The sequence below is a fragment of the Mytilus galloprovincialis genome, chromosome 4 (genome assembly GCF_965363235.1).
Source record: "Mytilus galloprovincialis chromosome 4, xbMytGall1.hap1.1, whole genome shotgun sequence".
NCBI classification, from domain to species: domain Eukaryota; kingdom Metazoa; phylum Mollusca; class Bivalvia; order Mytilida; family Mytilidae; genus Mytilus; species Mytilus galloprovincialis.
The window spans coordinates 100,753,658-100,776,974 of NC_134841.1; the positions used below are offsets into that span (position 1 = coordinate 100,753,658).

The following is a 23,317-nucleotide window of genomic DNA, read 5'->3' on the forward strand; positions in this document are numbered from 1 at the left end:
ATAGGAGATATTTGTGTAAGAAACAATATTTTATTGACAAAAAAAAAAAAAAAAAAAATACAATAAGCTATTAAACAGATGCCTAAAGTCAATATTTCAATATATATTACCATTATTATCTATTTTATTAAAAAAAAAAAAACGGTCCTTTTGCTTCTTTGTATTGTTGTAATTGTCATCTAAGCTTCTTGATAAAATCTATATGTATATTGAATGTCTTGATAATAATGTTCGGATTGTGTAAAACTTATCTTGGTGTATAGAATTCAGGATTAACATGCCTATAGTCATGGTTTTTTCCAGTGTTTTGTAGAAAGAATAACTAGTGTTTAAATCAGCATCAAATAGCATTAGATGCACCATATGTTGATCAGTCAATTTATTCTTATTTATAATCGGAAGGAGCTATATAGTCAGAATTTTTACAGAAAGGAACTATTGGCAGTTATAATTTCTGTAATATATCATAGGCGCAGTGGAAGTGCCTGTATTATTACAGAAAGGAACTATTATAAGTTCTGTACTATATATCCTAGGCGCAGTGGAAGTGCCTGAATTATCTTTTCTCCATCATTTTGAACATAGTATTGTTCAGGCTGGCTTTGTGCTTCAATTGAGTGTTAATTAATTTAACAGGAAGAGAAATTACAGGAGTTATTGGGATTATTTAATTTACATAGATTATTTTAATAATTAATGAGGACATTAAATTTGATGTGAGGTTTACTTAGATTGACAATAAGGAAGTAAGAATTGTTACCTATTCTGGATGCTTAATAACCACATATAACTAACTGTTGATCAAGAAATATCTATTACTGGATGTATAAATAATAGAGCAGTTAGCTTATTATGGTAGGAGGAAATATTGCCATTGTAGCCAGTTTTCAGCATAAACCATTTAAGGAACCTTAAATTAGATAAGAGAAAAAAATGATTGTGGTTTTGAGAAATTTAAATCGTAGACAGCGTATAGTCACCTTTTTGGGGGGTTGAAAACCACTCATGGGGCCTTTGACAAAGATGACATACTTGTTCTGGATAGAGGAATCATGTTTACTTACTGCAGAGTGAATGAAGACCTTTTCTTGCCGATGTTACAGTTTAGTGAAATAAGAGTTTGTTCTGTTTTGTTAAGAAAGGGCTCTGCTTTAACCCAAAATAATCATAGGAGCGTTTTAGATTGTTTCTTAAAAATTTATAATATCAACAAACTGGAGTTCAAATTACATGTAATTCAATACAAATATATACACTGTGTCTAAACCACACCGGCCGAATTTGATCGGACTCGATGGTATCTAACGTCCGGCACAATGACGGAACATCAATAGACAGAAGAAAGATAGGTTTCTCCTTATTTTCTTATTTTTTTAATGATATCGAAGAATATATATACATATACAACTATTTTCTATTGTGAGATGCAATATTTTCTACAACCTTTCTATATTAACGGAGAAATAAGTAAAAATGCATGTCAAAATGACGAATTGAGTGAACCTTGCCTCGAAATTGTTTAATTTCTCTTTAAATTGTTCACATTGTACGGAAAGAAAGGTACGGGAAGATAGATACCGACACGGAGATTGCAAAACTAGTCATTATGAGCATCTCAATACTTGTATTTATGTGTATGGAACGAAAGAAATGGGTCATGTCAAAATTGAACTGGCCGGTTTCGTCAATGTATACAACCCGGTTTCGTCATAGATTTCAAAATGCATAACCCGGTTTGGTCAAATAAAAAAAATCATAATCGCATTACATTACAATTGATTATTTAATTTCAGAGTTCAAAAGGAGTTTTGTGGGTCGTTCGAAAACAAGTTCGTTCACCGGACAGCGGCTTATTATTTATATGAGTCTCAGATTCAAATAAATAATAAGCAAATTCCTACTCTTATAGAACTCAAAAATTTAATTTTACTTTGCATTCCGAACTTTTTTAACAGCATATTGAGATTAAAGCTCTTTAAATATGCGTTTTCTATATGAGTTATGGGAAAATATGTTGAACATGTTTAAACTTGAAATTAAAGTTTACGGTCACAATTGATATGTGATTTTCTCGCACAAAAGAATGGACACCTTTATAAGTTATCTAATCATTCCATGTATGTAATCTTTTCTACCATCGTTAAAAATAAATCTTCTTAAGGATAAACGTTGATGATAAGACAAATGTATCTGCATGCATAATCGACATAGAATGTAGGATTACAACTACCATGCATTAAAATAAAATTTATTTATCACTAATTGTAACTATACTGCTATGAACAAATTAGTATAATAGTCTCAGGTCATCGATAAAATTCAATAGTAATTATTTTGTTAACATTATTAAAAAAAACGAGTCTGTACTGTCGCCATTGTGTTATGATGATCGTACACTGACGTTGGTCAATATATTTTGACAATATATGCGGACAGACGGATTCAGTTTATTTCAAAGTGGGCGTATTTCGAACAACTTGTACCGCCGAGCGTAGCGAGTCGAACAATATTTTGATTATTTTTTGCTTTACAAAATCGTTAAATACAGGAATCAATATTTTGGCAACCGAAGGTGGGGTCGGGGCGTGCAACCTATACGTCATCTAGGTTCGCCACTTATCTTATAAAGTGTATAACGAATTAAAATATTGTAAGAAATGAGAAAACAGGGACACCCGGTAAATCGGATTATGTGAGTTGGATTATGTTTATTATAATAAATGCCGAATATCAAGTTCTTTTTATCGATTTCTATACATTTTTCTCAAATATATATAAAAGTTATATAGGAAAATGATAAGGCAGACAAATATACAAATAAATCGACTTGGCCGATATCCTAATACAACTTATTGACCTTTAATTACGATTTTTTTTTTCATTTCTTTGCGTTTTTACACGCCCATCCCAATTTTGACAGGACGTATTATTGTATACCCCCGTCTGTCCATCCGTCCTTCCATCCGTCCGTTCCTTCATCTATCAGTCATTCGGTCCGTCCGTCCGTCCGTCTAGCTATCCGTCTATCTTTCTGTCCAGCGTAAACATGTCGCACCGTAACTTGAGAACAGCTAATCTAGTTTTCATGAAACTTAATAAAGTTATTTCTTGAAATGGTCAAACGATTTGTAAACCTTTTAGTGAAAATCAAATTAAATCTGTTTGAGTTACAGAACTTTGTAAGTAAAACAGGAGTGTGTTTTTTTTTAACATGTCGCGCCATATCTCAAAATGGTTAATCATTATTGCATCAAACTTTACACACTTCTTAGTAATATAAATCTTAACTTCTGCATACTTTAAGGTGATGTTTTAAATTTTGTTTTTTAAGCGTTAATTAGGTTTTCTTTGTAAAAAAAAGGGGGGGGGGGGGGGCACATACTGCGATGTATCTCAAAACCTATATAAAAAAAATATCATAATGTTAATGTTAAAAAAATAATTAGATATCAGTGTTTGCTATTGAGTATTTATATTCCATTTAAAATTAGTTTGAAGATCAGTGAAATAACGGATACGACTTTCATTAGGAAAATGTGTAGTACTATAATTACCTATGTAAATAATGTAAACACGCCAAGTTTACTTTATAATACATATATATTTAAATTCTTTCGAAAGACAATGTTCAGATCCGTGTTAACGTTGCTTTTCATAAATTGTTGGTTTTAAAAAAATATAAAAAACCGGGTGATATATATAGACGAAACCGGGTGTTGTGTAGTAAACAACAATGACGAAACCGGTGTATTTTTATTTGACATGACCCATTTCTTTCGTTCCATACACATAAATACAAGTATTGAGATGCTCATAATGACTAGTTTTGCAATCTCCGTGTCAGTATCTATCTTCCCGTACCTTTCTTTCCGTACAATGTGAACAATTTAAAGAGAAATTAAACAATTTCGAGGCAAGGTTCACTCAATTCGTCATCTTGACATGCATTTTGACTTATTTCTCTGTTAATATAGAACGGTTGTAGAAAATATTGCATCTCACAATAGAAAATAGTTGTATATGTATATATATTCTTCGATATCATTAAACAAATAAGAAAATAAGGAGAAACCTATCTTTCTTCTGTCTATTGATGTTCCGTCATTGTGCCGGACGTTAGATACCATCGAGTCCGATCAAATTCTGCCGGTGTGGTTTAGACACAGTGATATATACTCTAGGTAAAGTTACTTGTCATTGTAGTACATATAAGTATCCAGGATATAAGTAACCTCAAGAGTGTCAATTCAATCTATTTTGTAGTATACCAGTATTTAAATTTCTTAGAAAATTGTCTTTATAAAGCTTATCAGTATATACTGTACATATCTATCGCTGGTCTATCATAAGACCACTTGTAGATATAATGTCAGGCTATGCTGTATAATTTACAGTCAGTTATTGATTTCGGATTTTTTAAATGTAAGTTAATATATTTTTGTACCATTTGTTATCAGCTAAAGAATAATCTACTTATGATATAACTTAGCTCTTAAGCTTATTGATATATTCTAGCCTTTACGTTTATTGATATTTGATTGGTCTTACAGATTATGGGAAAATAATCACACCTGTTGAAATGATTTAATTGATTTTATGTAATTTTAACACCACTTTTTATATTTTTGTTTGTAAGGTACTTTGGACACATACTCCTGTTTTTATACGCCCGTCTTAGACGGGACGTATTATGGTATACCGTTGTCCGTCCGTCCGTCTGTCCGTCTGTCGTCCACACTTCGGACAATAACTCAAAAACACTTTCACCAATTTCCATGAAACTTAAGTGAATTGTTTATATCTATTGACCTAAGCTCCCTTTCGTTTTTTTTTTTAATTTCAGATTTTAAGTTTTGGATTTATGGGGCTTTATTCATAAAAAAGGGGGGATTTTCAACACTTCGGACAATAACTCAAAAAGGCTTTCACCAATGTCCATGAAACTTTGGTAAATTGTTTATATCTATTGATGTAAGCTCCCTTTCAATTTTTATAAATTTCAGATTTTAAGTTTTGGATTAATGGGGCTTTATTCATAAAAAAAGGGGGATTTTTAACACTTCAGACAATAACTCAAAAAGGCTTTCACCAATGTCCATGAAACTTTGGTGAATTGTTTATATCTATTGATGTAAGCTCCCTTTCAATTTTTATAAATTTCAGATTTTAAGTTTTGGATTTATGGGGCTTTATTCATAAAAAAAGGGGGATTTTTAACACTTCGGACAATAACTCAAAAAGGCTTTCACCAATGTCCATGAAACTTTGGTGAATTGTTTATATCTATTGATGTAAGCTCCCTTTCAATTTTTATAAATTTCAGATTTTAAGTTTTGGATTAACGGGCTTTATTCATAAAAAAAGGGGGATTTTTAACACTTCGGACAATAACTCAAAAAGGCTTTCACCAATGTCCATGAAACTTTGGTGAATTGTTTATATCTATTGATGTAAGCTCCCTTTCAATTTTTATAAATTTCAGATTTTGAGTTTTGGATTTATGGGGCTTTATTCATAAAAAAAGGGGATTTTTAACACTTCGGACAATAACTCAAAAAGGCTTTCACCAATGTCCATGAAACTTTGGTGAATTGTTTATATCTATTGATGTAACAAATAATACTTAATAAAATCTGGTGAAAACATAAAATTTGTAAAATCTTTAGTTCAATTTAAAACATTGAATTTCTTGTAAAAAATAGGTTCCATGAATGTCATACGTTTGTACTATTATTGAATGGTTGCAAGGATGAAAGCACATTAGCAGTCCCTGAGATACTAACTGTTCCCTGAGGCATATATCATTTTATGATAACATTTTTACTATCTAAGCTATGGATAAAAATCAAATACTGTTTTTGCATATAGGATGTTTTACTCTTGTTAAAATTGGTTGCAATTGAAATCACAAATGATACCTTAGCATTGCAGCTTTTTTGTAGAGTTCGGTTTTGGTGGAAGGGTTGAGCGCAATAAAAAAATTTATAAAGCATAACTAGTCTACAATAGCACATAATAAGTGAACAAGTGACAACATGAAAATCCTAACATGTGACTAAATATTCCTTAAATGTTAAAGGGTGTCATTTTATGAAAAAAATAAGGAAATCAAGTCTCCTAAACAAATATCAATATGATCATCTTGTGAATATTCTAAACAATAAAAAGGTAATAATCATTATCCACCATATTAAGCACCATTTGAACAACTTTTGCATACATCTTTGTATAATTTAGTATGGATTCCTTACTGTGTTCAACAGAATCTAACTATGAGCAATATACCCCAAGAAAATTACCTTCTTTCAAACTACTATAAAATTTGGAAATCAGCCATAGAATTACTAAAACCCATAATCATATATCACTTTCCTTATATTGCATTGAAGACTTCTATGTTATATGCCAATGTTAATGATATTTGTTTTTTATGCTAAATATTGAAAAGCTGAACTAGGTTTAATCATCAGTGTCTTCTTCACTGTAATTACTGTCCTCATTATCAGAAAAATCCTCATTTTCATTCTCAGAAGAGGCCTCCTCATCATCAATGAAATCTTTATCTTCATCATCAATGAAATCCTTACTTTCATCACCTACTTCCTCATTTAGATCATAACTTTCAGTAGAGTCACTTTCACCATCTTCACTTTCCCTGTTATCTTCTTGCTGCTCCTCATTGTCATTGTAGTCTTTTTTGCCATTTTTATACGCCCGTCGTCTTTCAAACAACGGGCGTATCATGCACTAAAGCGCAGCCCTTTATTGTCATTGGATATGAAAAAAGGAAATTATAGGTATACTTCATTGAGACAGCAACCCAAAGATCAAACAAACAGAAAGCATATAGGCTTGTTCCTCCAGTTGTCAAACTCGCCTACGTAAAAAGTAAAAGTATGGAAGACATAGGGATTTACATACTATCTTTAAGTGGTGGTAGCAATAACTTTTTGTATGCAGCCTTATATTTAAGAAAGTAGACATCCTGGATATGCCATACTTTGTATGCAGATATATTATGTTATGAAGTTTCTGTCTATCATTTATCTATTGTCCTTGATTTCATTTTCATGGTTTAGCAATTGCTTAAAAATAAATTATTGTTTTATACGACCGCAAAAATTTAAAATTTGTTGGTTTCCAGTCTATAACTTGTGTTAAAGTGTATAAATCTCTCTGAATTTATACCACAAGTTTCCATAATACAAAAGGTTATGCGGGGTTTTAGCTCAAATCATTCAGCAAAAAAGCAAAAAAGGGGGGAAAACAAGGGTTTTTCTGGTTTAAGGACAATTTAGACAATTTAAAAAGTGTAAGGGAGGTAAGCCAATTCCATTTAAAGAATACTGTTATATATATGTTTGATTACCCCCCTTACACTGCTTGAAAATTATGTATTAGAAAATGATGATTGAGATGATTAGCTGTAAACTAATTTTTAGCTCACCTGGCCTAAAAGGCCAAGTGAGCTTTTCTCATCACTTGGCGTCCGGCGTCCGTCGTCGTCGTTAACTTTTACAAAAATCTTCTCCTCTGAAACTACTGGGCCAAATTAAACCAAACTTGGCCACAATCATCATTGGGGTATCTAGTTTAAAAAATGTGTCCGGTGACCCGGCCAACCATCCAAGATGGCCACCATGGCTAAAAATAAAACATAGGGGTAAAATGCAGTTTTTGGCTTATAACTCAAAAACCAAAGCATTTAGAGCAAATCTGACCGGGTAGAATTGTTAAACAGGTGAAGATCTATCTGCCCTGAAATTTTCAGATGAATCGGATAACCCGTTGTTGGGTTGCTGCCCCTGAATTAGTAATTTTAAGGAAATTTTGCTGTTTTTGGTTATTATCTTGAATATTATTATAGATAGAGATAAACAGTAAACAGCAATAATGTTCAGCAAAGTAAGATTTACAAATAAGTCAACATGACTGAAATGGTCAGTTGACCCCTTTAGGAGTTATTGCCCTTTATAGTCAATTTTTAACCATTTTTCGTAAATCTTAGTAATATTTTACAAAAATCTTCTCCTCTGAAACTATGGGGCCAAATTAATCCAAACTTGGCCACAATCATCTTTTGGGTTAGTAGTTTGAAAAATGTGTCCGGTGACCCGGCCATCAAACCAAGATGGCCGCCATGGCTAAAAATAGAACATGGGGTAAAATGCAGTTTTTCTTATAACTCAATACCCAAAGCATTTAGAGCAAATCTGACATTGGGTAAAATTGTTTATCAGGTCAACATTTATCTGCCTTGAAATTTTCAGATGAATCGGACAACCCGTTGTTGGGTTGCTGGCCCTGAATTAGTAATTTTAAGGAAATTTTGCTCTTTTTGGTCATTATCTTGAATATTATTATTGATAGAGATAAACTGTAAACAACAATAATGTTCAGCAAAGTAAGATTTACAAATAAGTCAACATGACCGAAATGGCCAATTGACCCCCTTAGGAGTTATTGTTCTTTATTGTCAATTTTTAACAATTTTCATAAAATTTGTAAATTTTTACTAACATTTTCCACTGAAACTAATGGGCCAAGTTCATTATAGATAGAGATAATTTTAAGCAGCAAGAATGTTCAGTAAAGTAAGATGTACAAACACATCACCATCACCAAAACACAATTTTGTCATGAATCCATCTGCTTCCTTTAATATTCACATAGACCAAGGTGAGCGACACAGGCTCTTTAGAGCCTCTAGTTTGGAGTTCCTATTAATTAATATTAATTTTAACTATGACTGTATGTCATTTAATATTTTAATATTTTGTTATGTATTTAAATGAGTAGCTATTGTTGCAAACTCCATTAGAAATTTGAATTGAGATTATTTTTGGAATAAGGGAAAAGGGGAGGTGAAAAGAAATGGAGGGGGGGACAATTTTTTTCTCATTTCAGATTTCAGAATTTTTTTTTTTGAGGGGATTAATATTTAACAGCATAGTGTATTGCTCAAAGGCAAAAAAAATGTTTTAAGTTCATTAGACCACATTCATTCTGTGTCAGAAACCTATGGTGTGTCAACTGTTTAATCACAATTCAAATTCAGAGCTGTATCAAGCTTGAATGTTGTGTCCAAACTTGCCCCAACTGTTCAGGGTTGGACCCCTGCGGTCATATAAAGCTATGCCCTGCAGAGCATCTAGTTTTGTCATATGAATTTCTCACTTATTATGAGTAAAAGGATAAATATATTTGGTATAAGGATTCCTTGCAACATCAACTTGTACCTCACACAGGGTTCATCTGACCTCTACCTCATTTCATTTTTATTATGCCCCCCTACGATAGTAGAGGGGCATTATGTTTTCTGGTCTGTGCGTCCGTTCGTCCGTCCGTTCGTTCGTCCGTCTGTCCCGCTTCAGGTTTAAGTTTTTGGTCAAGGTAGTTTTTGATGAAGTTGAAGTCCAATTAACTTGAAACTTTGTATACATGTGCCCTATGATATGATCTTTCTAATTTAAATGCCAAATTAGAGTTTTGACCCCAATTTTACGGTTCACTGAACATAGAAAATGATAGTGCAAATTTCAGGTTAAAGTTTTTGGTCAAGGTAGTTTTTGATAAAGTAGAAGTCCAATCAACTTGAAACTTAGTTTACATGTTCCCTTTGATAAGATCATTCTAATTTCAATGCCAAATTGGAGAATTTATCCCAATTTCACGGTCCACTAAACATAGGAAATGATAGTGCGAGTGGGGCATCCGTGTACTGTGGACACATTCTTGTTTTTGAAAACTTTTATTTTGATTTTTCTAATTTTTTTCTGATAAATGGAGTTAGTTTTTTTTACAGGGGTGTACATTTTTTGGTCATCAATAACATTGTCAAACCAGGATGGATGAATTAGTTCTTATTGAGAAAAAGTTAAAATTGAAATTTGTGCAAGATATATATATATATATAATTTTAAGGACATGAAACATTTACTATGAGAATGTAGATTAAATGTTGATATTTTATTATTTCAGTCAGAAGATCAAAGAGAATATGAGGAAATGCATGCTAAATTAGAGGTAATAATATATGTTACTCTACTTCGCACTTTATACTTTTCCTGACCTGTTGATTATTTTTATTTAATCAATGTGTGGTTCCTTTGATCTCAGTTTGCCATTGGTCAAAATTTTATTATGACATCGATTTTTCTTGCTTTCCTCTGAAATTCCTATTGTAATTTATGACGTCATGAAAAAAGGCGACCATGCCTGATGATGCCTCATAGAAAGAACACATCTTTTTGCAGATCATTAAAAAAAGAAGGATTATGATTGTCTGCATATCGTCTTAAAACCATTAGAGAAACAGATTCCACCACCAAATCTTGTGCAATACGATATTTATCCACTTTCGACAGTTAAATTTTAAATATTTTAAAAGCTTAGTGAGCCTCACATTTTGAAAATTTAACTGTCTCAAGTGGCTAAATATTGTATCACACTTGTTGCAGTAGTAGAATCTATATATATGTCACAATGGTAACAAGTGGCGTAAATCAGAGTTGATGATATATGTTACTGTTTGATAGAATCTTTTTAAAGTTTAATAAAAAATTATAAAATATTAAATACAGGTTACCTTCATATTGAATTTGTATTTTTGCATATATATGTAAGACTCAGATCGACGTCCGGTCTCTAATCGACGTCTTTTCCTCTAATCGACGTCTAAATCTGACGTAACAATAAAATAACATTCCAAATCGACGGCCAATGTTATGCCTATCTAACCGATGTCCATATTTTGGCTTCTCTAATCGACGTCCAATTTTTAGCTTCTCTAATCTACGTCCGTTTAACCAACAGTTGAAATCTTTAGACCTTCAAACATATTATGTGTGACAAATAAGATCTATAAAAAATATATATATTACATATTAGAATTAAAATAAAAAAAATAACGATCTTATTTATAAAAAAAAACTGTTCTGAAAAACAAATATGACAGACATAAACCATCGAAAACCACTACACTACAGGCCCTTAAAGAATTTGTCGGGTTCGACATGAGTTTGAGCACTTAACAGTGGTGTAACAGCACATCATAAAAACATAACGCATTTTTTTTTTTTGCGTATACGTTTCACTCCAGGTGAAAAATATCTTACAGAGACCGAAATTTAATACTCTTAAAACAATTGGCTCAGTGTACTTCTTTATTTTGTCTATTGTAAGACTGAATAATGCTCCTATAAGTCGTTTGGTTTTATTTGTCGTTTGGTTGTTTTCTCATTATGAATATGCATAGAAATGACACACTATTATGTAGATCGATTGGATTAACTTTCTGTCAAAAAAGATAAAAATTAATATGCGTGTTACCTATTTCGGGTTAAAAAAATGTAAAAATGTTTGAAAATTTAGTTACCAAAAGAACCCTACAAAACATGTACATGTATCGAGTAAATTAAGTCCAGTAATTTATTAATAATTGATATTGGTCATCGATTAAAGACGACTACAATCAATCAGACGTCGATTAGAGTATCAAACAATTGGACGTCGATTTGAGAATGTGAAGTCAGATTTGGACGTCGATTTGTGAAACGGACGTCGATTTGGGGAACGGACGTCGATTAGAGGCCGGACGTCGATCTGAGTCTAACATATATATATATCATTAAAGAATTTTTCTACAAGCAGTATCATTATGCTTCGAGAAGATCACACAAATATTGCTTCCAAATTCTTCAAATTTTTTCTTTTTTATATTAAGAAATAGCTGTAATGTTTTATTAAGTAGGTTTACCTGATAGCTTTTGATTTTTATTGTAAAAAAATAATACCTATGCATATAAAGATATTAGATTGTTATTAACTTTATGGGTAATGGACTATAAATTTACAATTTGAGTACATTAGATAAATAAGATTAAATGTTGTTATATATCTGCAAGGTAATGACTTCAAAGGAATCTGAATTTAAAATTTTGAAAGCACTTAATTTTGATCAGATTTTGAATTTGTTTTTTTTAAGTGGTAATGTGTAGTCTGATATATTTCAAAAATATTAAAACCTTCACTTCTTGATAATAATGAAAACAAAAATCCAAGCGTTTGATTTTATGATTTTAGGGCCATTTGAGAAAAAACTGTTTCCTCAAAATGCTTATATGCTGGAAAAGATGGCTTTCATTAGCCATCTTTAATATATACTATTATATTGAACAGATGTTAACTTCTACTTTCCATGACACTCATCACTTTTGATTGAATGAGTTGAAAAGAAATTGATAGAAAATTGCTTTTTTTTCTTTACAGGAAGGCCTAAAGAAAGGTGGATTTGTAAAAGATACATTGGAAACAGTTGAGCCACAGGAGGGTAAGATTAGTTCAATTATTGTTTGTAATCATGATTCTCTGTTGTATGTAATCATGATTATTTTTTGTATGTATTCATGATTCTCTGTTGTATGTAATCATGATTCTCTGGGGAAAGCTTATAGTGCAACATTGATTGATACAATTGAGAGTTCTGACTCATCTTGGTAATTGTTATTAATCAGAGTTGTCCTCAGTGGCCTAGGGGTCTACTGAATTGTTATAATCAGAGTTGGCCTCAGTGGCCTAGGGGTCTACTGAATTGTTATTAATCAGAGTTGGCCTCAGTGGCCTAGGGGTCTACTGAATTGTTATTAATCAGAGTTGACCTCAGTGGCCTAGGGGTCTACTGAATTGTTATTAATCAGAGTTGTCCTCAGTGGCCTAGGGGTCTACTGAATTGTTATTAATCAGAGTTGGCCTCAGTGGCCTAGGGGTCTACTGAATTGTTATTAATCAGAGTTGGCCTCAGTGGCCTAGGGGTCTACTGAATTGTTATTAATCAGAGTTGACCTCAGTGGCCTAGGGGTCTACTGAATTGTTATTAATCAGAGTTGTCCTCAGTGGCCTAGGGGTCTACTGAATTGTTATTAATCAGAGTTGGCCTCAGTGGCCTAGGGGTCTACTGAATTGTTATTAATCAGAGTTGGCCTCAGTGGCCTAGGGGTCTACTGAATTGTTATTAATCAGAGTTGACCTCAGTGGCCTAGGGGTCTACTGAATTGTTATTAATCAGAGTTGGCCTCAGTGGCCTAGGGGTCTACTGAATTGTTATTAATCAGAGTTGGCCTCAGTGGCCTAGGGGTCTACTGAATTGTTATTAATCAGAGTTGACCTCAGTGGCCTAGGGGTCTACTGAATTGTTATTAATCAGAGTTGTCCTCAGTGGCCTAGGGGTCTACTGAATTGTTATTAATCAGAGTTGGCCTCAGTGGCCTAGGGGTCTACTGAATTGTTATTAATCAGAGTTGGCCTCAGTGGCCTAGGGGTCTACTGAATTGTTATTAATCAGAGTTGACCTCAGTGGCCTAGGGGTCTACTGAATTGTTATTAATCAGAGTTGTCCTCAGTGGCCTAGGGGTCTACTGAATTGTTATTAATCAGAGTTGGCCTCAGTGGCCTAGGGGTCTACTGAATTGTTATTAATCAGAGTTGTCCTCAGTGGCCTAGGGGTCTACTGAATTGTTATTAATCAGAGTTGGCCTCAGTGGCCTAGGGGTCTACTGAATTGTTATTAATCAGAGTTGTCCTCAGTGGCCTAGGGGTCTACTGAATTGTTATTAATCAGAGTTGGCCTCAGTGGCCTAGGGGTCTACTGAATTGTTATTAATCAGAGTTGGCCTCAGTGGCCTAGGGGTCTACTGAATTGTTATTAATCAGAGTTGACCTCAGTGGCCTAGGGGTCTACTGAATTGTTATTAATCAGAGTTGTCCTCAGTGGCCTAGGGGTCTACTGAATTGTTATTAATCAGAGTTGGCCTCAGTGGCCTAGGGGTCTACTGAATTGTTATTAATCAGAGTTGTCCTCAGTGGCCTAGGGGTCTACTGAATTGTTATTAATCAGAGTTGGCCTCAGTGGCCTAGGGGTCTACTGAATTGTTATTAATCAGAGTTGTCCTCAGTGGCCTAGGGGTCTACTGAATTGTTATTAATCAGAGTTGTCCTCAGTGGCCTAGGGGTCTACTGAATTGTTATTAATCAGAGTTGTCCTCAGTGGCCTAGGGGTCTACTGAATTGTTATTAATCAGAGTTGGCCTCAGTGGCCTAGGGGTCTACTGAATTGTTATTAATCAGAGTTGGCCTCAGTGGCCTAGGGGTCTACTGAATTGTTATTAATCAGAGTTGTCCTCAGTGGCCTAGGGGTCTACTGAATTGTTATTAATCAGAGTTGTCCTCAGTGGCCTAGGGGTCTACTGAATTGTTATTAATCAGAGTTGTCCTCAGTGGCCTAGGGGTCTACTGAATTGTTATTAATCAGAGTTGGCCTCAGTGACCTAGGGGTCTACTGAATTGTTATTAATCAGAGTTGTCCTCAGTGGCCTAGGGGTCTACTGAATTGTTATTAATCAGAGTTGTCCTCAGTGGCCTAGGGGTCTACTGAATTGTTATTAATGAGAGTTGGCCTCAGTGGCCTAAGGGTCTACTGAATTGTTATTAATGAGAGTTGGCCTCAGTGGCCTAGGGGTCTACTGAATTGTTATTAATCAGAGTTGGCCTCAGTGGCCTACTGAATTGTTATTAATCAGAGTTGGCCTCAGTGGCCTAGGGGTCTACTGAATTGTTATTAATCAGAGTTGGCCTCAGTGGCCTAGGGGTCTACTGAATTGTTATTAATCAGAGTTGTCCTCAGTGACCTAGGGGTCTACTGAATTGTTATTAATCAGAGTTGTCCTCAGTGGCCTAGGGGTCTACTGAATTGTTATTAATCAGAGTTGGCCTCAGTGGCCTAGGGGTCTACTGAATTGTTATTAATCAGAGTTGGCCTCAGTGGCCTACTGAATTGTTATTAATCAGAGTTGGCCTCAGTGACCTAGGGGTCTACTGAATTGTTATTAATCAGAGTTGGCCTCAGTGGCCTAGGGGTCTACTGAATTGTTATTAATGAGAGTTGTCCTCAGTGGCCTAGGGGTCTACTGAATTGTTATTAATCAGAGTTGTCCTCAGTGGCCTAGGGGTCTACTGAATTGTTATTAATCAGAGTTGGCCTCAGTGGCCTAGGGTCTACTGAATTGTTATTAATCAGAGTTGGCCTCAGTGGCCTAGGGGTCCACTGAATTGTTATTAATCAGAGTTGGCCTCAGTGGCCTACTGAATTGTTATTAATCAGAGTTGGCCTCAGTGGCCTAGGGGTCTACTGAATTGTTATTAATCAGAGTTGGCCTCAGTGGCCTAGGGGTCTACTGAATTGTTATTAATCAGAGTTGACCTCAGTGGCCTAGGGGTCTACTGAATTGTTATTAATGAGAGTTGGCCTCAGTGGCCTAGTGGTCTACTGAATTGTTATTAATCAGAGTTGGCCTCAGTGACCTAGGGGTCTACTGAATTGTTATTAATCAGAGTTGGCCTCAGTGGCCTAGGGTCTACTGAATTGTTATTAATCAGAGTTGGCCTCAGTGGCCTAGGGGTCCACTGAATTGTTATTAATCAGAGTTGTCCTCAGTGGCCTAGGGGTCTACTGAATTGTTATTAATCAGAGTTGTCCTCAGTGGCCTAGGGGTCTACTGAATTGTTATTAATCAGAGTTGGCCTCAGTGGCCTAGGGGTCCACTGAATTGTTATTAATCAGAGTTGGCCTCAGTGGCCTACTGAATTGTTATTAATCAGAGTTGTCCTCATTGGCCTAGGGGTCTACTGAATTGTTATTAATCAGAGTTGGCCTCAGTGGCCTACTGAATTGTTATTAATCAGAGTTGGCCTCAGTGGCCTAGGGGTCTACTGAATTGTTATTAATCAGAGTTGTCCTCAGTGGCCTAGGGGTCTACTGAATTGTTATTAATCAGAGTTGGCCTCAGTGGCCTAGGGGTCTACTGAATTGTTATTAATGAGAGTTGTCCTCCGTGGCCTAGGGGCCTACTGAATTGTTATTAATCAGAGTTGTCCTCATTGGCCTAGGGGTCTACTGAATTGTTATTAATCAGAGTTGGCCTCAGTGGCCTAGGGGTCTACTGAATTGTTATTAATCAGAGTTGTCCTCAGTGGCCTAGGGGTCTACTGAATTGTTATTAATCAGAGTTGGCCTCAGTGGCCTAGGGGTCTACTGAATTGTTATTAATCAGAGTTGTCCTCAGTGGCCTAGGGGTCTACTGAATTGTTATTAATCAGAGTTGTCCTCAGTGGCCTAGGGGTCTACTGAATTGTTATTAATCAGAGTTGGCCTCAGTGGCCTAGGGGTCTACTGAATTGTTATTAATCAGAGTTGTCCTCAGTGACCTAGGGGTCTACTGAATTGTTATTAATCAGAGTTGTCCTCAGTGACCTAGGGGTCTACTGAATTGTTATTAATCAGAGTTGGCCTCAGTGGCCTAGGGGTCTACTGAATTGTTATTAATCAGAGTTGTCCTCAGTGGCCTAGGGGTCTACTGAATTGTTATTAATCAGAGTTGGCCTCAGTGGCCTAGGGGTCTACTGAATTGTTATTAATCAGAGTTGGCCTCAGTGGCCTAGGGGTCTACTGAATTGTTATTAATCAGAGTTGTCCTCAGTGGCCTAGGGGTCTACTGAATTGTTATTAATCAGAGTTGGCCTCAGTGGCCTAGGGGTCTACTGAATTGTTATTAATCAGAGTTGGCCTCAGTGGCCTAGGGGTCTACTGAATTGTTATTAATCAGAGTTGGCCTCAGTGGCCTAGGGGTCTACTGAATTGTTATTAATGAGAGTTGGCCTCAGTGGCCTAGTGGTCTACTGAATTGTTATTAATCAGAGTTGTCCTCAGTGGCCTAGGGGTCTACTGAATTGTTATTAATCAGAGTTGTCCTCAGTGGCCTAGGGGTCTACTGAATTGTTATTAATCAGAGTTGTCCTCAGTGGCCTAGGGGTCTACTGAATTGTTATTAATCAGAGTTGTCCTCAGTGGCCTAGGGGTCTACATCTATATCACTAGCCTGTCAACACTGTAAGGTTGTTTGTTTGTCTCTCTATTGATGATATGTACTACTAACATATTAAAGTTATAATATGATGTATTTCAATTGCCATACTTAATTTGTCAAGATTTTTTTTTTTTATCTAAAATGGTTCAACTAGAAATATACAATCATAAACAAAGGAAGATAACTCCAACTCAAATCTATAATTTGCCTATACAGCTTAATACAATTCAATGTTTTATATGAAAATTGCTAAATTGCTAAAACAACATACCTTTCAGTGCTGGATAAATGCATAAAAGGGAGTTCTGTTGGAACTGATTATTTAGTTGAAAAGATGCACTACCTTTCAAAATTATGAAATAACAAATTGCACTGGTCAATGTTGATAAATATGTGATCTTCTTAAGGGCAGGTATTGTTGACATTAATAATCTAAAAAAAAATAGTTTCCTTTGATGATGTGATATGCAATCATATGCTAGAAACAATAATCATGTTGCTGGTTGAAATGAGTTGTCAATACTCCCTTTTAACCTTGATCAAAAGTGAAAAAAAATAAAATGCACAGGAAAAAAACAGACATAAGAATCAATTGATTAACCTTTACTCTAGAGATGTGTGATGTGTATTAAAGTAGTAGGGAAGATATATGCTAGGACTATTTTAATGCATTAAAGGAAAAATCAATAATTTGATATTATTTGCTTTTACAGATGAGATTTTACCAGAACATGAAAAACATTTACAAGAGGTTAGTTTCTATTTTTTTAAAAGATTAAAGTCACAGGAAAAGACCTTTCCAGTTTTTTATCCTTAATAAAACCAAAATTCCCTTAGTTTACTTTAGAAAATAAATTTTATTCAAGTTGTGTCAAGATCCATGCAATTCCTTATACTTTTGATACTAGTTTTAGAACTTTTAGTTCTATTTGAATTGTAGAAAATTATAATTAACTTGGTTCACTATATTAAAATGACTCAAGACCTGCAGGATCCCTTGAAATTAGTGAACCCTTAATGTATAAATACTTACATTTTCAAAAATGATGAGAATGACCAAACAACATTAATTCTTATCAGAAACGATTTTGGCTTGGGAATGGAAGTTATGAAAACTCAATTTTATCTGAAAGATTTTTAAAATCTTATTTACTTGATGATATCAACATAATAAATATCATATGATAAACATGGCATGCTAGTTTCATGTAAATGAGAGGTCTTTCTTTCAGATTCATTTAAATATCTTCGATTTGTATTTTCATATATCATTTTTTTTTTTTTTTTTGATAGTTCAAGATATTGGACAGTGTGATATCAGAGGTTCATCCTGGGGATGTTATATTCCAACCATTGCTTCACCAGAGTAGATTTACTGGGTCCCTGTCTCTACAGACATGTGGTTATACACCTGGTGCATCCTTCATAGATAAATATCTGTCTACTCTCCAGCCTAGTAAGTATATAATACTGGGTCCCTGTCTCTACAGACCTGTGGTTATACACCTGGTACATCCTTCATAGATAAATGTCTGTCTACTCTCCAGCCTAGTAAGTATATAATACTGGGTCCCTGTCTCTAAAGACCTGTGGTTATACACCTGGTACATCCTTCATAGATAAATATCCATCTACTCTCCAGCCTAGTAAGTATATAATACTGGGTCCCTGTCTCTACAGACCTGTGGTTATACACCTGGTACATCCTTCCTAGATAAATATCCGTCTACTCTCCAGCCTAGTAAGTATATAATACTGGGTCCCTGTCTCTACAGACCTGTGGTTATACACCTGGTACATCCTTCATAGATAAATATCTGTCTACTCTCCAGCCTAGTAAGTATATAATACTGGGTCCCTGTCTCTACAGACCTGTGGTCATGGATAAATATCCGTCTACTTTCCAGCCTAGTAAGTATATAATACTGGGTCCCTGTCTCTACAGACCTGTGGTTATACACCTGGTACATCCTTCATAGATAAATATCTGTCTACTCTCCAGCCTAGTAAGTATATAATACTGGGGCCCTGTCTCTACAGACCTGTATTTATACACCTGGTGCATCCTTCATAGATAAATATCTGTCTACTCTCCAGCCTAGTAAGTATATAATACTGGGTCCCTGTCTCTACAGACCTGTGGTTATACACCTGGTACATCCTTCATAGATAAATATCTGTCTACTCTCCAGCCTAGTAAGTATATAATACTGGGTCCCTGTCTCTACAGACCTGTGGTTATACACCTGGTACATCCTTCATAGATAAATATCTGTCTACTCTCTAGCCTAAAAGTAAGAAATGCGAATCTGTTGGAGTTTCGCCTCTCAAAGATACAGATGGACTCACTTACTCAGAAAGCGAAAAGAAGGCAAACATTCTGAATGACCAATTTTCATCTGTATTCAACACCAGTGAGGATATCAAAACCATACCGAATAAAGGAAAGAGTCCACATCCAACAATGAACAGAATACATGTAACTGAAAATGGCGTACAAAAACTGCTAAGCAACTTGAACATCCACAAAGCAGCTGGTCCAGATGAGATCCCGACAAGACTACTCAAAGAGCTTGCACCATACCTAGCAGAAACATTTACCACTTTCTTTCAAGCATCAATAAATCAAGGCACCATACCACCTGAATGGAAAGAAGCCTTTGTGGTTCCAATTTTTAAGAAAGGAGATAAATCACGTGCCAGTAACTACCGCCCAGTTTCATTGACTGTTGTCACATGCAAGATCCTAGAGCACATAATATGCAGTAGTATTGCAAAACATCTTGATATCCACGGCATACTAAACGACGCTCAACATGGATTCAGAAAGAACCGTTCCTGCGAGTCACAACTTATCCTTACAATACAGGACCTGGCTAAAAACATAGATCTCGGTGAACAAATTGACCTTATCTTGCTTGATTTTTCCAAGGCATTCGATAAAGTCCCTCACGAGAGACTTTTGTACAAAGCAGAGTACTATGGTATAAGCGGGCCAACACTTCAATGGATCAGGGACTTCCTAAGCTCCAGAAATCAGAGAGTCGTTGTGGATGGTAAAACATCCCACACTGCACCAGTCCAATCAAGGGTACCACAGGGGAGCGTACTTGGACCACTCATGTTCCTTCTATTCATCAACGACCTACCGGACTATGTTCAGTCATCAACAGTCCGTCTATTTGCTGATGACTGCGTACTGTACAGAAGAATCCAAAATGATGCAGACTCGAAGCTACTACAAGAAGACATGAACAACTTGCTCAGATGGGAATCTGATTGGCAAATGGAATTCCATCCCAGCAAATGCCAACTGCTACGCGTTACCAACAAGCGCAAACCACTTCTAACAAGCTACAACATTCATGGGCACAATTTAGAACTGGTTGACTCAGCAAAATATCTAGGCGTCACAATCCACAAAACTATTAATTGGATCACCCACAAACATGTAGAGAGTATAGCTAAAAAGGCTAATTCAACCAGGGCCTTCATCCAAAGAAATCTTCAGCACTGTCCCCAAAAAACAAAAGCTGTATGCTACACAACGCTAGTAAGACCATTGCTTGAGTATGCATGCTCAGTCTGGGACCCGTTCACCAACCTTAACATACAGAAATTAGAAAGTGTGCAAAGAAGATCAGCCCGGTTTGTATTGAACAACTACCAACAAACCAGCAGTGTAACATCAATGCTAAAAACTCTACAGTGGCAACCACTAGCCGAGGGGAGGGCAAACTGCAAAGCAGTAATGATGTACAGGATAGTAAATGGCCTCGTAGCAATACCAACGCAAGAGCTACACACTACATCATCCGTAGCAAGAGGACACACAACAAGATTTCTCGTACCGTATGCCAGAACTTCAACTTACAGGCATTCCTTCTTCCCAGACAGCATAAGGATATGGAACAGCCTCCCACAACCTTTGGTGGACAGTACCTCACTAGATGCTTTCAAGCAGGGGGTACTGAGCTGCAGTATCCCTTAATCGCACCATCAGACTGTTTTTAACTTGCACCTGTAAATATTTTCTTGCACCTTTGTTGTCACACCCAGCATGGGCAATAGTGCGATAATACTCAACTAGAGGACTGCACTGTATTGGAAGAAGAAGAGCCTAGTAAGTATATAATACTGGGTCCCTGTCTCTACAGACCTGTGGTTATACACCTGGTACATCCTTCATAGATAAATATCTGTCTACTCTCCAGCCTAGTAAGTATATATTACTGGGTCCCTGTCTCTACAGACCTGTGGTTATACACCTGGTACCTCCTTCATAGATAAATATCGGTCTACTCTCCAGCCTAGTAAGTATATAATACTGGGTCCCTGTCTCTACAGACCTGTGGTTATACACCTGGTACATCCTTCATAGATAAATATCTGTCTACTCTCCAGCCTAGTAAGTATATAATACTGGGTCCCTGTCTCTACAGACCTGTGGTTATACACCTGGTACATCCTTCATAGATAAATATCTGTCTACTCTCTAGCCTAGTAAGTATATAATACTGGGTCCCTGTCTCTACAGACCTGTGGTTATACACCTGGTACATCCTTCATAGATAAATATCTGTCTACTCTCCAGCCAAGTAAGTATACACAATAACAAAGGAAAGCATCACCTCTTATAATTTCTTTGTACATTTATTTAAAACATCTATAGCATATAACTTTTTTTTTAAATGACAGAAATTAGTTAAAATCTTAACACTTTTTTGAGGTCATTAACACCAAATTCTGTGAAAATGAGAATTTTTTTAATTTCATTTTTGACCTCTCAGAAAACATTTTTTTTTTTTTTAAATTGAAAAATAATTTGAGCATGTTGGAGTGTACCTTTTCCCTTGAAAACAACTAGCATGACTTTGTGAAACTACTATATATGATAAGATATTGTGCCTTATTTGTGTTGTTAAGTATATACAATACTGGATCCCTGTCCTACAAACCTATGTTTCACACTCAAAGCATCCTGTGAATGTAGGAATTCAATATTTCATTTTATGGTAGCTTTTTAAAAAGTAAATTGTTGGAATTAATGACAAACCAAACTGATTAAGGACAGAAAGCGGTCATAAATGTCAGTATGCATTTTGTTTTATTGTTCAGTATATTTGAATAGTTGATGTTATATTTTGTAGAAGATTACAGTTTGCTGTTGACATCCAACATTTTACAGAATACATTAGAGAGTGTAGCTTGCCAGGAAGCTGTTCTAAGATGGCTGTTTCTGTTAAGTAAGTATGAAATAAAAAAAAAAGGACATAAAAAAAAATGAAACTGAAGGACAAGAGCTAGCTTTCTCCTGAAGGATTCAAAATCTGTTTTTATAAGTTATATCTTATGCTTATGTGTGGTCAGTAGATTTTTGATATTACAAACAAGAAGAATAAAAAATCTTAGCCTCAACTACATTTTTAGCTCACCTGGCCTGAAGGGCCAAGGGAGCTTTTCTCATCACTTGGTGTCTATCGTCGTCCATCATCGTTAACTTTTCAAAAATCTTCTCCTTTGAAACTACTGGGCCAAATTTAACCAAACTTGGCCACAATCATCATTTGGGTATCTAGTTTTAAAAATATGTCTGGTGACCCGGCCAACCAACCAAGATGTCTGTCATGGCTAAAAATAGAACAAATGTAGATTTTGGCTTATATCTCTGAAACCAAAGCATTTAGAGCAAATCTGACACGTGGTAAAATTGTTAATCAGGTCAATCTATCTACCCTGAAATTTTCATATGAATTGGACAACCCATTGTTGTGTTGCTGCCCCTGAATTGGTTATTTTAAGAAAAATTTGCCATTTTTGGTTATTATCTTGAATATTATTATAGATAGAGATGAACTGTAAACAGCAATAATGTACAGCAAAGTAAGACCTACAAATAAGTCAACATGACCAAAATGATCAATTAACCCCTTAAAGGGGCACTAGCTACGAGATATATAAAAAATCTAAAGTTTGATTTTTTTCTGTTCAATCAATAATGAAAGTGAAAAAGTGAAATAACAATTCGCTTTTTGTAGCCAAAAAGGTTCAATTTTGTCAAATTACGCTTAGAAACATTGATAATTAGGTTTTCACTTGCAAGTGAATGAGTGGACCTCTTTAAATCCATATTCATGTGAACTTCAATGTAACCCCTAGCTAGAAATTGACAACGCATGCATTGTACGTGTACTGGTTATTTAAAGAAAAAGAATGTCAACAATGAAAGTGAAACTACGGTAAATCATTTGATTACTAATCGATGTACATACAATCATTCTTATACGGTTAAAACAATGAGAAACATCTATTTTTAATCTATAAAATAAAACCAAACAGACCTATAAAAATCCAATTGCACGTGTTGGTTTAATCTATTCATATCTTTATTTATGTTT

At 35.3% G+C, this 23,317-nt stretch overlaps 1 protein-coding gene across 3 annotated transcripts in view; it reads left to right on the forward strand.

Annotated features, from left to right (window-relative positions):
• LOC143073616 (uncharacterized) overlaps positions 1-23,317 on the forward strand; it is a 72,229-nt gene that overhangs the window by 33,868 nt on the left and 15,044 nt on the right. For all 3 annotated transcript variants that reach the window (XM_076249288.1, XM_076249289.1, XM_076249287.1), the window contains 5 exons: positions 9,982-10,026; positions 12,271-12,331; positions 17,633-17,670; positions 18,213-18,375; positions 22,070-22,165. In XM_076249288.1, the coding sequence (XP_076105403.1) occupies positions 9,982-10,026; positions 12,271-12,331; positions 17,633-17,670; positions 18,213-18,375; positions 22,070-22,165 (403 nt within the window). The remainder of the gene's footprint in view (positions 1-9,981; positions 10,027-12,270; positions 12,332-17,632; positions 17,671-18,212; positions 18,376-22,069; positions 22,166-23,317) is intronic.